Source organism: Pristiophorus japonicus, unplaced genomic scaffold, assembly GCF_044704955.1.
Source record: "Pristiophorus japonicus isolate sPriJap1 unplaced genomic scaffold, sPriJap1.hap1 HAP1_SCAFFOLD_1539, whole genome shotgun sequence".
Taxonomy (NCBI): Eukaryota; Metazoa; Chordata; class Chondrichthyes; family Pristiophoridae; genus Pristiophorus; species Pristiophorus japonicus.
In genome coordinates this window covers 42548-59080 of record NW_027251216.1, presented here as the reverse complement: position 1 = coordinate 59080, position 16533 = coordinate 42548, and the positions used below count along the sequence as shown (strand labels likewise).

General features: G+C 55.7%; 1 protein-coding gene across 1 annotated transcript in view; it reads right to left on the bottom strand.

The window, feature by feature from the left end:
• Positions 1 to 615: 615 nt before the first annotated feature.
• Positions 616 to 16533, bottom strand: part of LOC139242926 (integrin alpha-X-like) — a gene marked incomplete at both ends in the record, with an annotated part of 51565 nt that continues 35647 nt past the window's right edge. Inside the window, 5 exons of the mRNA XM_070870554.1 lie at positions 616 to 689; positions 6084 to 6215; positions 11975 to 12123; positions 14231 to 14391; positions 15550 to 15680. Coding sequence (XP_070726655.1) covers positions 616 to 689; positions 6084 to 6215; positions 11975 to 12123; positions 14231 to 14391; positions 15550 to 15680 — 647 coding nt within the window. The remainder of the gene's footprint in view (positions 690 to 6083; positions 6216 to 11974; positions 12124 to 14230; positions 14392 to 15549; positions 15681 to 16533) is intronic.

The following is a 16533-nucleotide window of genomic DNA, read 5'->3' as shown; positions in this document are numbered from 1 at the left end:
CCTCCCCTCCACAACATCACAAACCCCCTCCTTCCCTCCCTCACTCACCCTCCCCTCCTGCATTCCCTCCACTCACCCACTCACCCTGCCTCCTCCCCTCCCTCCCTCCCCCACTCACCTCCTCCTCCCCTCCCCCACACCCACCCCCTTCCCCCCCACTCACTTCCTCCTCCCTCCCTCACTCACCCTCCCTCCTCCCCTCCCCACTCACCCTCCCCTCCCCTCCCTCACTCACCCTCCCTCCACGCCTCCCCAACTCACCCACCCTCCTTCCCTCCCTCACTTACCCTCCCTCCTGCCCTCCTCCACTCACCCCCCTCCTCCCTCCCTCACTCACCTTCCCTCTTCCCCTCCTCACTCACCCTCCTCCTGCCCTCCTCCACTCACCCACCCTCCTCCCCTCCCTCCCTCACCCCTCCCCTCCCTCTCCCTCGCACTCCCCTGTCCCCTACCCTCCTCCTCCCTCCCACTCCCCCATTCCCTCCCTCCCCACCCAGTATCCTATCCCCTCCCCTCCCACCCCCGCCCACTCTCCCATTCCCTCCCCTCCCCCCGCCCAATCCCCCATCCTCTCCCCTCCCACCACCCCCCCTCCGAAAGGGAAATGCGTCTCACCCTCCGAGGTGAAAGGTCACATTGAGGTGGTCAGTACATTGGTCATCGTCACCACAGTCTTTCTCCAGCGGGAGCTGAAAGCACATCGCAGAGAGTTAAACCAACCGACAGGGCCCCCGTCAGATAGAAATACGCCCCATAGCACCTCACAGCCAATGACGCACCTTTTAAACTGCGGTCACTGTTGTATTGTGGGAAACGTGGCAGCTCAATTTGCGCACAGCAAGCTCCCACAAACAACCATGTGATAAATGGCCCAGATCACCTGTTTTGGTTAGTGTCGGAGGGGCAGTAGTGAGGGAGTGCCGCACTGTCGGAGGGACAGTACTGAGGGAGCTCCGCACTGTGGGAGGGGCAGTACTCAGGGAGTGCCGCACTGTCGGAGGGGCAGTACTGAGGGAGTGCTGCACTGTGGGAGGGGCAGTACTGAGGGAGCGCTGCACTGTGGGAGGGGCAGTACTGAGGGAGTGCCGCACTGTCGGAGGGGCGGTACTGAGGGAGTGCAGCACTGTTGGAGGGGCGGTACTGAGGGAGCGCCGCACTGTCGGAGGGGCAGTACTGAGGGAGTGCCGCACTGTCGGAGGGGCAGTACTGAGGGAGCGCCGCACTGTCGGAGGGGCAGTACTGAGGGAGTGCTGCACTGTGGGAGGGGCAGTACTGAGGGAGTGCTGCACTGTCGGAGGGGCAGTACTGAGGGAGTGCTGCACTGTCGGAGGGGCAGTACTGAGGGAGTGCCGCACTGTCGGAGGGGCAGTACTGAGGGAGTGCCGCACTGTCGGAGGGGCAGTACTGAGGGAGCGCCGCACTGTCGGAGGGGCAATACTGAGGGAGTGCTACACTGTCGGAGGGGCAGTACTGAGGGAGTGCTGCACTGTCGGAGGGGCAGTACTGAGGGAGCGCCGCACTGTCGGAGGGATGAGATGTTAAACCGAGGCCCTGTCTGCCTCGTAGGGGGACATCAATGGTGACCCGGATACTATTGGAAAGGAGCAAAGTGGAGTTCTCCCCGGTGTCCCGGAAACAATATTCATTGCTCAAACAACATCACCTCCTCCAACTCCTACAACCCCTCCGTGATCTCCGCACTCCTCCAATTCTGACCACTGGAGCGTCTCTGGATTTGCAATGGGGCGGAGTGATTGTTGCTGGGTGCTGTTTGCCTTTCCGTCATTGTTCATGGGTTTATATGTACCCTTCAGGGCTGCTGACTGAGGGCCGTGCGGCTCTGTGTCGGCCGGCTCGGACACGATGGGCTGAAGTGACCACCTTCTGCGCTGTAAATTTCTCCGTTTCTATGTTTCTTATTGCAGACCACAACCTCTGCCCATGTGGGGACTGTGGGAAGGGGTTCAATTATCCGTCCGATCGGGAAAAGCATCAGTGCAGTCACAGCGAGGAGAGACTGTTCAGCTGCTCCGAGTGTGGGAAGGGATTCACTGGGTCATCCCGCCTGCTGAAACACCAGCGAGTTCACACAGGGGAGGGGCCGTTCAGCTGCTCCGAGTGTGGGAAGGGATTCACTGGGTCATCCCACCTGCTGAAACACCAGCGAGTTCACACTGGGGAGAGGCCGTTCAGCTGCTCCGAGTGTGGGAAGGGATTCACTGGGTCATCCCACCTGCTGAAACACCAGCGAGTTCACACTGGGGAGAGGCCGTTCAGCTGCTCCGAGTGTGGGAAGGGATTCACTGGGTCATCCCACCTGCTGAAACACCAGCGAGTTCACACTGGGGAGAGGCCGTTCAGCTGCTCCGAGTGTGGGAAGGGGTTCACTGGGTCATCCCACCTGCTGAAACACCAGCGAGTTCACACAGGGGAGAGGCCGTTCAGCTGCTCCGAGTGTGGGAAGGGATTCACTGGGTCATCCCACCTGCTGAAACACCAGCGAGTTCACACAGGGGAGAGGCCGTTCAGCTGCTCCGAGTGTGGGAAGGGATTCACTGGGTCATACCGCCTGCTGAAACACCAGCGAGTTCACACTGGGGAGAGACCGTTCAGCTGCTCCGAGTGTGGGAAGGGATTCACTGGGTCATCCCGCCTGCTGAAACACCAGCGAGTTCACAAGGGACTGCAGGGGTTGGATTCTGCTGTTGTTGTTCCTGTTAACCACATCCCGGACTGAACCGTGTCCATTCCGACAGCTGGGGTTTGTTTCCGTTGGTGTTACTAACCCCTGTAACTGGGCTGGAGTTGAATATTCTGGACATATTGCCGATTGTGTTCTCGGGGCTGCAGTGTCCCTTTAAGAACCGCTGCCTGTGATCCTTCCCCTTAATTCAGGGATTCTCATCAGAAATTAGTTGACAATAAAATGATGAATTTTACTGTAATAAAAATAACCTCTGCCCATTTTTGGGCTCCCTTCCCCCCGATCTTATATAATCTTTTTTCTCTTTGTCGATAATGGCAGCTGTTCATTACTTCCCCATTCACACCCTATCCCGATTAACCTTTCCCCAAGCTCCATCATTCCTGATTCAATTCGGCCCCTCATCCCCTTTGTCTCTCGAATCTCTCCTGTCTTCCCCCCCCCCCCCCCGCTCCCCAATCACAGACCTTCCCCTTTCTTGTCCCCCCCCCCCCTCTTTCAGTGCTTAACAATACAGGCAACGCCCGATTATCCGGGATCCCTGGGGGATTGGGCGATGCCGGGCAAACCATTTCTCCGTCGGTGCAAGTTGACATTACAGTTAGTGCTTGCCGCACTGCAGGTGTGCTCTGCCCGATAGCCCGATAGCGTATCTTGGGTAATCCCTGAATTCTCCTCCTCGAGATCGAAAGAGCGCGAGGCTTGTTGATTGCTTCCTGTAACTGTTCCGTGGACCGGCGTGCGAGGCAAGGCAGAGCGCTTAAAAGCCGCGCTCAACAGGCAACGTTCGAAAGGAACAGCGGAGTTCCAAAGTGACGTCACACACACACACACACACGGAATTTTAAATGTCGTTACAGCGGGGTTTCCCGCTGCCCCCGTGTGTGGGTAATCGAACGTTGCCTGCATGCACTTTTCGAACAATCTCCAGTTCTGATGAAGGGTCATTGAGCCGAAACGTTAACTCTGTTTCTCGCTCCACAGTCGCTGTCTGGCCCGCTGAGCTTTCCAGCATTATCTCTTTTTATTCCGCAGCAGTTTTTTGCTTTTGTACCAGTCCGCCATTAACTGTGTATATAATGGACGCCTGAGGAAAAGAGTGTTCGAAGACCAGGGCCCCTCAAACCCACCACCCAGCTCATGGTCCACAGGGCTGTAGTGATACCCGCCCTCCTGTGTGGCTCAGAGACACGGGCCATGTACAGTAGGTATCTCACCCCCAGCTCATGGTCTACAGGGCTGTAATGATACCCGCCCTCCTGTGTGGCTCAGAGACACGGACCATGTACAGTAGGTATCTCACCCCCAGCTCATGGTCTACAGGGCTGTAGTGATACCCGCCCTCCTGTGTGGCTCAGAGACACGGACCATGTACAGTAGGTATCTCACCCCCAGCTCATGGTCTACAGGGCTGTAGTGATACCCGCCCTCCTGTGTGGCTCAGAGACACGGACCATGTACAGTAGGTATCTCACCCCCAGCTCATGGTCTACAGGGCTGTAGTGATACCCGCCCTCCTGTGTGGCTCAGAGACATGGACCATGTACAGTAGGTATCTCACCCCCAGCTCATGGTCCACAGGGCTGTAGTGATACCCGCCCTCCTGTGTGGCTCAGAGACACGGACCATGTACAGTAGACACCTCGAGTCGCTGGAGAAATACCACCAACGCTGTCTCCGCAAGATCCTGCAAATCCCCTGGGAGGACAGACGCACCAACGTTAGCGTCCTCGACCAGGCCCCAAACATCCCCAGCATCGAAGCACTGACCACACTCGGACCAGCTCCGCTGGGCAGGGCCACATTGTCCGCACGCCCCCCCCACTCAGACACGAGACTCCCCAAAGCGAGCGCTCTACTCGGAACTCCTTCACGGGCAAACGGGCCAAAGGTGGGGCAGAGGAAACGTTACAAGGGACCACCCTCAAAGCCCCTCCCTGATATAAAGTGCAACATCCCCACCGGCACCTGGGAGTCCCTGGGCCCAAAGACCAGTCCGCCCTCAGTGGAGGAAGTGCATCCGGGAGGGCGCTGAGCACCTCGAGTCTCGTCGCTGAGAGCGTGCAGAAACCAAGCGCAGGCAGCGGAAGGAGCGTGCAGCAAACCAGTCCCACCCTCCCCTTCCCTCAACGTCTGTCTGTCCCACCTGTGACAGGGACTGGAGGTCCCACATCAGGCTCATCAGTCACCCGAGAACTCGTGTTCGTGTGGAAACAAGTCACCCTCGACTCCGAGGGACTGCAGAAAGAAGAAGACGCAATACTCCAGGAGCGGCCTTGCATAATTGAAGTAAGACATCTTTAGTCTGAAAGTCAAATTGTGAAGAGGACGCAAAGAACCTACCAAAGGGATGTAGACAGGCTCAGAGAGTGCGCGAAGGTTTGGTAATTTGGGTACAATGTGGGAAAATGTGAGGTGATCCACTCGGGCAGGAAAAATTAAAAAAAGCTAATTGTGATTTAAATGGAGAGAGATTACGAAATGCCGCAGTACAGAGGGACCTGGGGGTTACTTGTGCATGAAACACAAAAAGTTAGTATGCAGGTACAGCAAGTGATCAGGAAGGGCAAGGGAATGTTGGCCTTTATTGCAAAGGGGGATAGAGTCTAAAAGCAGAGAAGTCCTGCTACAACTGTACAGGGTATTGATGAGGCCCCACCTGGAGTACTGCGTGCAGTTTTGGTCTCCGTATTTACGAAAGGATAAACTTGCATCGGAGGCTGTTCAGAGAAGGTTCACTCGGTTGATTCCAGGGATGAGGGGGTTGACTTATGAGGAAAGGTTGAGGAGGTTGGGCCTCTACTCATTGGAATTCAGAAGAATGAGAGGCGATCTTATCGAAACTTATCAGATTCTGAGGGGGCTCGACAAGGTGGATGCAGAGAGGATGTTCCCACTGATGGGGGAGACTAGAACTAGGGGGCATGGTCTCAGAATAAGGGGCCGCCCATTTAAAACTGAGATGAGGAGGAATTTCTTCTCTCGGAGGGTTGTAAATCTGTGGAATTCTCTGCCCCAGAGAGCTGTGGAGGCTGGGACATTGAATATATTTGAGGCGGAGATAGACAGATTTTTGGGCGATAAGGGAGTGAAGGGTTATGGGGAGCGGGCGGGGAAGTGGAGCTGAGTCCATGATCGGATCAGCCATGGTCGTATTAAATGGCGGAGCAGGCTCGAGGGGCCGAATGGCCGACTCCTGCTCCTATTTCTTCTGTTCTTAAATCCTCTTGCAATAAAGAACAACGTACCATTTGCTTGCTTGATGGCTTGCTGAGCCCAGCTGTCCTTGGTTTCACCAGCAGCTGAAAGATGTGGGAACAAACCCCTTCTCCCCCCCCGCACACCCCCCACCATTGTCTGCTCTTGCCCGGACGCTTACCTGCTCCGTTAGTGTCTTGACGCATTCCTCGTTCAAGGTGGGCTGTGGGTCCTTTGCCCCGGCGTAGGGGAGAGGCGTCAGGGTGAATGCCAGCTTCAGTTCGACGGGTGACAGATAGTCCTCCACACAAGCCTAGGTGGAGAGATCGAGAGAAGGGTGAAGGCAAAGCTGGAATGTCCCCCAGCTTCCCGAAAGAGAGACAGAGAAAATAGGTGCAGGAGCAGGCCATTCGGCCCTTCGAGCCTGCACCGCCATTCAATGAGTTCATGGCTGATCATTCACCTCAGTACCCCATTCCTGCTTTCTCTCCATACCCCTCGATCCCTTTAGCTGTAAGGGCCACATCTAACTCCCTCTGGAATATATCCAATGAACTGGCCTCAACAACTCTCTGTGGTAGAGAATTCCACAGGTTCACCACTCTCTGGGTGAAGAAGTTTCTCCTCATCTCGGTCCTAAATGGCTTACCCCTTATCCTTAGACTGTGTGACCCCTGGTTCTGGACTTCCCCAACATCGGGAACATTCTTCCTGCATCTAACCTGTCCAATCCCGTCAGAATTTTATGTTTCTATGAGATCCCCCTCTCATCCTTCTAAACTCCAGTGAATATAAGCCCAGTCGATCCAGTCTCTCCTCATATGTCAGTCCTGCCATCCCGGGAATCAGTCTGGTGAACCTTCGCTGCACTCCCTCAATAGCAAGAACGTCCTTCCTCAGATTAGGAGACCAAAACTGTACACAATACTCCAGGTGTGGCCTCACCAAGGCCCTGTACAACTGTAGTAACACCTCCCTGCTCCTATACTCCAATCCTCTCGCTATGAAGGCCACCAATTGAACAAGTACTTTGGTTCGGTATTCACTAAGGAGGATACAAACAACCTTCCGGATATAAAAGGGGTCAGAGGGTCTAGTAAGGAGGGGGAACTGAGGGAAATCTTTATTAGTCGGGAAATTGTGTTGGGGAAATTGATGGGATTGAAGGCCGATAAATCCCCAGGGCCTGATGGACTGCATCCCAGAGTACTTAAGGAGGTGGCCTTGGAAATAGCGGATGCATTGACAGTCATTTTCCAACATTCCATTGACTCTGGATCAGTTCTTATAGAGTGGAGGGTAGCCAATGTAACCCCACTTTTTAAAAAAGGAGGGAGAGAGAAAACAGGGAATTATAGACCGGTCAGCCTGACCTCAGTAGTGGGTAAAATGATGGAATCAATTATTAAGGATGTCATAGCAGTGCATCTGGAAAATGGTGACATGATAGGTCCAAGTCAGCATGGATTTGTGAAAGGGAAATCATGCTTGACAAATCTTCTGGAATTTTTTGAGGATGTTTCCAGTAAAGTGGACAAAGGAGAACCAGTTGATGTGGTATATTTGGACTTTCAGAAGGCTTTCGACAAGGTTCCACACAAGAGATTAATGTGCAAAGTTAAAGCACATGGGATTGGGGGTAGTGTGCTGACGTGGATTGAGAACTGGTTGTCAGACAGGAAGCAAAGAGTAGGAGTAAACGGGTACTTTTCAGAATGGCAGGCAGTGACTAGTGGGGTACCGCAAGGTTCTGTGCTGGGGCCCCAGCTGTTTACATTGTACATTAATGATTTAGACGAGGGGATTAAATGCAGTATCTCCAAATTTGCGGATGATACTAAGTTGGGTGGCAGTGTGAGCTGCGAGGAGGATGCTATTAGGCTGCAGAGTGACTTGGATAGGTTAGGTGAGTGGGCAAATGCATGGCAGATGAAGTATAATGTGGATAAATGTGAGGTTATCCACTTTGGTGGTAAATACAGAGAGACAGACTATTATCTGAATGGTGACAGATTAGGAAAAGGGATGGTGCAACGAGACCTGGGTGTCATGGTACATCAGTCATTGAAGGTTGGCATGCAGGTACAGCAGGCGGTTAAGAAAGCAAATGGCATGTTGGCCTTCATAGCGAGGGGATTTGAATACAGGGGCAGGGAGGTGTTGCTACAGTTGTACAGGGCCTTGGTGAGGCCACACCTGGAGTATTGTGTACAGTTTTGGTCTCCTAACTTGAGGAAGGACATTCTTGCTATTGAGGGAGTGCAGCGAAGGTTCACCAGACTGATTCCCGGGATGGCGGGACTGACCTATCAAGAAAGACTGGATCAACTGGGCTTGTATTCACTGGAGTTCAGAAGAATGAGAGGGGACCTCATAGAAACGTTTAAAATTCTGACGGGTTTAGACAGGTTAGATGCAGAAAGAATGTTCCCGATGTTGGGGAAGTCCAGAACCAGGGGTCACAGTCTAAGGATAAGGGGTAAGCCATTTAGGACCGAGATGAGGAGAAACTTCTTCACCCAGAGAGTGGTGAACCTGTGGAATTCTCTACCACAGAAAGTAGTTGAGGCCAATTCACTAAATATATTCAAAAGGGAGTTAGATGAAGTCCTTACTACTCGGGGGATCAAGGGGTATGGAGAGAAAGCAGGAAGGGGGTACTGAAGTTTCATGTTCAGCCATGAACTCATTGAATGGCGGTGCAGGCTAGAAGGGCTGAATGGCCTGCTCCTGCACCTATTTTCTATGTTTCTATGTTTCTATACCATTTGCTTTCTTCACCGCCTGCTGTACCTGCATGCCAACCTTCAATGACTGATGTACCATGACACCCAGGTCTCCCCTTTTAATAATTTGTCACTGGGCAACAGACTGTCCGTTGTTCATCTCCAGTGCCGTTTCATTACAACAACAACTTGTATTTATACAGCGCCTTTAAAGTCCCAAGGTGCCTCACTGCAGCGTTATCAGACTGACCCGCGAAAGGAGAAATTAGCGCAGATGACCAAAAGCTCCAGTGCGCCAGTGCAGCCTTCGGCCGCCCGAGGAAAAGAGTGTTTGAAGACCAGGCCCTCAAATCCACCACCGAGCTCATGGTCTACAGGGCTGTAGTGATACCCGCCCTCCTGTATGGCTCAGAGACGTGGACCGTGTACAGTAGACACCTCAAGTCGCTGCAGAAATACCACCAACGATGTCTCCGCAAGATCCTGCAAATCCCCCGGGAGGACGGACGCACCAACGTTAGCGTCCTCGACCAGGCCCAACATCCCCAGCATCGAAGCACTGACCACACTCGACCAGCTCCGCTGGGCAGGGCCACATTGTCCGCATGTCCCCCCAGACACGAGACTCCCCAAAGCGAGCGCTCTACTCGGAACTCCTTCACGGCAAACGAGCCAAAGGCGGGGCAGAGGAAACGTTACAAGGGACCACCCTCAAAGCCCCTCCCTGATATAAAGTGCAACATCCCCACCGACACCTGGGAGTCCCTGGGCCCAAAGACCAGTCCGCCCCTAAGTGGAGGAAGTGCATCCGGGAGGGGGCGCTGAGCACCTCGAGTCTCGTCGCCGAGAGCGTGCAGAAACCAAGCGCAGGCAGCGGAAGGAGCGTGCGGCAAACCAGTCCCACCCTCCCCTTCCCTCAACCGCTGTCTGTCCCACCTGTGACAGGGACTGTGGTTCTCGTATTGGGCTGTTCAGTCACCTCAGGACTCATGTTAAGAGTGGAAACAAGTCTTCCTCGATTCCAAAGGACAGCCTATGATGATGATGGTCAAAGAGGTCGGTTTTAAGGAGCATCTTGAAGGAGGAAAGAGGGGTAGAGAGGTGGAGAGGTTTAGGGAGGGAGTTCCAGAGCTTGGGGCCCAGGCAACAGAAGGCACGGCCACCGATGGTGGAGCGATTATAATCAGGGATGGTCAGGAGGGCAGAATTAGAGGAGCGCAGACACCTCGGGGGGTTGTGGGGCTGGAGGAGGTTACAGAGATAGGGAGGGGTGTAGGGGCTGGAGGAGGTTACAGAGATAGGGAGGGGTGCAGGGGCTGGAGGATGTTACAGAGATAGGGAGGGGTGTAAGGGCTGGAGGAGGTTACAGAGATAGGGAGGGGTGTCAGGGCTGGAGGAGGTTACAGAGATAGGGAGGGTGCGGGGGCTGGAGGAGGTTACAGAGATAGGGAGGGGTGTAGGGACTGGAGGAGGTTACAGAGATAGGGAGGGGTGCAGGGGCTGGAGGAGGTTACAGAGATAGGGAGGGGTGCAGGGGCTGGAGGAGGTTACAGAGATAGGGAGGGGTGTAGGGGCTGGAGGAGGTTACAGAGATAAGGATGAGTGTGGGGGCTGGAGGAGGTTACAGAGATAGGGAGGGGCTTGGAGGCCATGGAGGGGTTTGTAAACAAGGATGAGAATGTTGAAATCGAGGTGTTGATTCACCAGGAGCCAATGTCGGTCAGCGAGCTCAGGGGGTGATGGGTCAATGGACTGGGTGCGAGTTAGGACACGGGGCGGCCGAGTTTTGGATGACCTGAAGTTTGATCCGACGAGAACAACCCCAGCTTCTGCCCTCTCTCCATGTCACTGAAGTCCCTCATCCCTGGAACCATTTCGGTCAACCTCCTCTGCAACCTCTCCTGGGCCTTCACATCCTTCCTAAAGTACAGGGCCCAGAATTGGACACAGTACTCCAGCTGGGGGCTAACCCGTGTCTTATGCAGGATTTAGCAATAACCTCCTTACTTTTGTACTCTATGCCTCGATCAAAAAAGCCGCATGTCCTGTCAGCTTTGTGAACAGCATCTCAACCAGCCCTGCCACAATCAAAGCCTCGGCCCCCAAGCTCTGGAACTCACAGCCTCAACCTCTCTGGGGGTGCACGCACCCCAGGTCTCTCTGTTCCTGCACCCCCTGGAATATTGTACCCTTTAATTGAATGTTTTTTTGAGGCCGTGACAAAATGTGGGAGATAAGGTTCCCCTGATTTTTGTGCAATATATCAACCGACGGACTTGATCGTTGGGGCTTTGATGAAGGAGTTTGCAGGCGACACTATAATCGGCCGTGTGTGTGTTGATAATGGATAAGAAAACTGCGGACTGCAGGAAGATATCGATGGACTGGTCAGGTGGACAGAACAGGGGCAAATGGAATTCAATCCGGGTAAGTGTGAGGTAATGCATTTGGGGAGGGCTCACAAGGCGAGGGAATACACATTAAATGGTAGGACACTGAGAGGTGTAGAGGAACAGAGGGACCTTGGAGTGCAGGTCCACAGATCCCTGAAGGTAGCCGGCCAGGTAGATCAGGTGAGTTAAGAAGGCGCACGGGATACTTGGCTTTATTGGCCGGGGCATGGAATACAATAGCAGGGAGGGTTATGCTTGAACTGTATAAAACACTGGGTTAGGCCACAGCTGGAGTACTGCGTGCAGTTCTGGGTCACCACGTTACAGGAAGGATGTGATTGCACTGGAGAGGGTGCAGAGGAGATTTACCAGGATGTTGCACTGGAGAGGGTGCAGAGGAGATTTACCAGGATGTTGCACTGGAGAGGGTGCAGAGGAGATTTACCAGGATGTTGCCGGGACTGGAGAATTTTAGCGATGAGGAAAGATTGGATAGGCTGGGGTTGTTTTCTTTGGCTGAGGGGAGACCTGATTGAGGTGTATAAAATGATGAGGGGTCTGGATAGAGTGGATAGGACGGACCTGTTTCCCCTTAGCAGGGGGGTCAACAACCAGGGGGCATAGAGTTAAAGTAATTGGGGGGAGGTTTAGAGGGGATTTGAGGGGAAATGTCTTCACCCAGAGGGTGGTGGGGGTCTGGGGGGGGAACTCACTGCCTGAAAGGGTGGTAGAGGCAGAAACCCTCACCACATTTAAAAAGTACCTGGAGGTGCACTTGAAGTGCCGTAACCTACAGGGCTACGGACCCAGAGCTGGAGAGTGGGATTAGGCTGGGTAGCTCTTGGTCGGCCAGCGCGGACACGATGGGCCGAATGGCCTCCTTCCGTGCTGTAAATTTTTGACGATTCCATGACTGGGGCCTGAGGCCTAGGCCCCACAGTGTGAAGACTCACCAGGAGCTGGATCTGATGTTGCTGGCAGTGTACGCCCTCGGTGACAGTCAGGTGTCTGGTGAAGGGTCTCTCGGTCAACGCGAGGGCCACCCGTCTCTTCAGTCCGGAGGAATCGAGCTCCAAGCGGTAGGTTAAGTTTGCACGGAGATCTACTGATTGCAACAGGAGGAAGGCAAGTTAATCAACCGCGATAAACACGCCTCAGGTCTGCCGAGGTGACACTCAGTTGCCCGAGAGCTAGACTGGTACCCCTTACTAGCCGCACTGTCGGAGGGTCAGCACTGAGGGAGCGCCGCACTGTCGGAGGGGCAGTACTGAGGGAGCGCCGCACTGTCGGAGGGGCGGTACTGAGGGAGCGCCGCACTGTCGGAGGGGCAGTACTGAGGGAGCGCTGCACTGTCGGAGGGGCAGTACTGAGGGAGCGCCGCACTGTCGGAGGGGCAGTACTGAGGGAGCGCCGCACTGTCGGAGGGGCAGTACTGAGGGAGCGCCGCACTGTCGGAGGGGCAGTACTGAGGGAGTGCCGCACTGTCGGAGGGGCAGTACTGAGGGAGCGCCGCACTGTCAGAGGGGCAGTACTGAGGGAGTGCCGCACTGTCAGAGGGGCAGTACTGAGGGAGCGCCGCACTGTCAGAGGGGCAGTACTGAGGGAGCGCCGCACTGTCGGAGGGGCAGTACTGAGGGAGCGCCGCACTGTCGGAGGGGCAGTACTGAGGGAGTGCCGCACTGTCAGAGGGGCAGTACTGAGGGAGCGCCGCACTGTCAGAGGGGCAGTACTGAGGGAGCGCCGCACTGTCAGAGGGGCAGTACTGAGGGAGTGCCGCACTGTCGGAGGGGCAGTACTGAGGGAGTGCCGCTCTGTCGGAGGGGCAGTACTGAGGGAGCACCGTAATGTCGGAGGGGCAGTACTGAGGGAGCACCGTAATGTCGGAGGGGCAGTACTGAGGGAGCGCCGCACTGTCGGAGGGTCAGTACTGAGGGAGTGCCGCTCTGTCGGAGGGGCAGTACTGAGGGAGTGCCGCACTGTCAGAGGGGCAGTACTGAGGGAGTACCGCTCTGTCGGAGGAGCAGTACTGAGGGAGCGCCGTAATGTCGGAGGGTCAGTACTGAGGGAGTGCCGCACTGTCGGAGGGGCAGTACTGAGGGAGTGCCGCACTGTCGGAGGGGCGATACTGAGGGAGTGCCGCACTGTCAGAGGGACAGTACTGGGGGAGTGCAGCACTGTCGGAGGGGCAGTACTGAGGGAGTGCTGCACTGTTGGAGGGGCAGTACTGAGGGAGTGCAGCACTGTCGGAGGGGCAGTACTGAGGGAGTGCCGCACTGTCGGAGGGGCAGTACTGAGGGAGTGCCGCACTGTCGGAGGGGCAGTACTGAGGGAGTGCCGCACTGTCGGAGGGGCAGTACTGAGGGAGTGCCGCACTGTCGAGGGGCAGTACTGAGGGAGTGCAGCACTGTCGGAGGGGCAGTACTGAGGGAGTGCTGCACTGTTGGAGGGGCAGTACTGAGGGAGTGCAGCACTGTCGGAGGGGCAGTACTGAGGGAGTGCTGCACTGTTGAGGGGCAGTACTGAGGGAGTGCTGCACTGTTGGAGGGGCAGTACTGAGGGAGTGCCGCTCTGTCGGAGGGGCAGTACTGAGGGAGTGCTGCACTGTCAGAGGGGCAGTACTGAGGGAGTGCTGCATTGTCGGAGGGGCAGTACTGAGGGAGTGCCGCACTGTCGGAGGGACAGTACTGAGGGAGTGCCGCACTGTCGGAGGGGCAGTACTGAGGGAGTGCCGCACTGTCGGAGGGACAGTACTGAGGGAGCGCCGCACTGTCGGAGGGGCAGTACTGAGGGAGTGCCGCACTGTCAGAGGGGTGGTACTGAGGGAGTGCCGCACTGTCAGAGGGGTGGTACTGAGGGAGCGCCGCACTGTCGGAGGGACAGTACTGAGGGAGCGCCGCACTGTCGGAGGGGCAGTACTGAGGGAGCGCCGCACTGTCGGAGGGGCAGTACTGAGGGAGCGCCGCACTGTCGGAGGGGCAGTACTGAAGGAGCGCCGCACTGTCGGAGGGACAGTACTGAGGGAGTGCCGCACTGTCGAGGGGCAGTACTGAGGGAGTGCCGCACTGTCAGAGGGGTGGTACTGAGGGAGTGCCGCACTGTCAGAGGGGTGGTACTGAGGGAGCGACGTACCCTGTACAGAGGAGGAGAGAGAGCGAGAGCTGAGTGTGTACCTGTGGGCGTGTCGTTTTGCAAAATGAAGGATCCGGTACCTTGGTTACGGGCCGTCGCCATAGCGACGGTGAAGCAGACGGTCAGATTGTTCAAATCCCTGTTCCAGGCAGGAGAACTGTCCGAGCAAGCAAATTTCCACAGCGGGATTTCCGCGGGACTCATGGATATGTTGGCTGTTACGTTCATCACTGGTCTCGAGCTGGACGAGAGAATGATGGTCAAGGAACAAGATAATGGCACCATTCTCCTGTCATGTATCTCACACCACTGTACATAACTGTATCTTACCATGCTATACATGACTGTAACCAGAGATGAGCTGTAACCACAAGCTTACCTTACCACCAGGGGCGCACTTGCAGGAGACACTCGATACCTGTCCCAGACAGGTATGTCAGGACAGGTCTCAGGCAAGTGTGGCATTCGAGAGCTGTGTAATAAAGGTGCAGATCCAGAGTGACCTTGACTTCAGTCTGTGCCTTGTGTGAGTCTGTACTGCAGGGACAGGACTTTATACCTCCGTACACCTGGAGTACTGCGTACAGTTTTGCTCTCCGTATTTAAGGAGGGATGTAGTTGGAGGCAGTTCAGAGAAGGTTCACTCGGTTGATTCCGGGGATGAGGGGATTGCCTTATGAGGAAAGGTTGAGGAGGTTGGGCCTCTACTCATTGGAGTTTAGAAGAATGAGAGGTGATCTTATCGAAACGTTCTGAGGGGGCTCGACAGGATGGATGCAGAGAGGATGTTTCCCCTCGTGGGGGAATCTAGAACTAGGGGGCATAGTCTCAGAATAAGGGGCCGCCCATTTAAAACTGAGATGAGGAGGAATTTCTTCTCTCGGAGGGTTGTAAACCTGTGGAATTCTCTGGCCCAGAGAGCTGTGGAGGCTGGGACATTGAATATATTTAAGGTGGAGATAGACAGGTATTTGAGCGATAAGGGAGTGAAGGGTTATGGGGAGCGGGCGGGGAAGTGGAGCTGAGTCCATGATCGGATCAGCCATGGTCGTATTAAATGGCGGAGCAGGCTCGAGGGGCTTGCCTCCAATGCAAGTGTATCCTTCCTTAAACACGGAGACCAAAACTGCACGCAGTACTCCAGGTGTGGCCTCACCAATACCCTGTACAGTTGTCGCAGGACTTCTCTGCTTTTAGACTCTATCCCCCTTTGCAATAAAGGCCAACATTCCATTGGTTAGTGGAGCAGGCTCGAGGGGCCGAATGGCCGACTCCTGCTCCTATTGCTTCGGTTCCCGGGGCCCAGCTGATGAATATTGCTGGACTGAGGCGCAAACTGTTCCCGGGCACAAACTTTACCGCCCCGAAATGAGGGGAACGGAGCCCCAAATGTTCTCACCGGAGCAACACGGCCTTGTCCAACGCTCCCACCACGATGTCCGTCAGACCGTCTCTGGTCATGTCCATGCTGCCGTGCAGTGATTGGCCGAAGTATCTGAGACCCCTGGACACCTGGGCTCCAGCGATCCTCTGGGGATTGGAGCAGAGGTCCATGAAGGGAGGGGCGAGCCACAGTGAGTAAACAGACCCCAATCCATTCGAGGGCCCGCCAACATGGTGCAGGGCCTCAAGGGAGAGAGAGTGAGGGAGAGAGCGAGAGAGAGGGCGAGTGGGAGAGGGGGAGAGGGAGAGGGAGGGAGGGACAGGGAGAGGGAGTGAGGGAGAGGGAGGGAGAGTGGGAGAGAGGGAGTGAGGGAGAGAGAGGGAGGGAGAATGGGAGAGAGGGACTGAGGGAGAGAGAGAGGGGGGGAGAGTGGGAGAGAGGGAGTGAGGGAGTGGGGGGTAGGGAGAGGGAGAGAGTGAGGGAGTGAGAGAGAGAGAGGGAGAGAGGGAGAGAGAGGGGGAGAGTGGAGAGAGGGACTGAGGGAGAGAGGGAGAGGGAGGGAGAGGGAGAGGGAGAGAGGGTTGGAGGAGGGGAGAGGGAGAGAGGGTGGGAGGGAGAGGGAGGGAGGGACAGGGAGAGGGAGTGAGGGAGTGAGAGGGAGGGAGTGAGGGAGAGGGAGGGAGAGTGGAAGAGAGGGAGTGAGGGAGAGAGAGAGAGGGAGGGAGAATGGGAGAGATGGACTGAGGGAGAGAGAGAGAGAGAGAGAGAGAGAGGGAGAGTGGGAGAGAGGGAGAGAGAGGGGAGAATGGAGAGAGGGGCTGAGGGAAAGAGGGAGAGGGAGGGAGAGAGAGAGGGAGAGAGGGTGGGAGGGAGAGGGAGGGAGGGAAAGGTAGACAGGGTGAGGCAGAGTGAGAGAGGGAGAGTGGGAGTGAGAGAGTGAGAGGGAGAGGGAGAGAGGGTGGGAGGGAGAGGGGGGAGAGGGAGAGAGGGTGGGAGGGA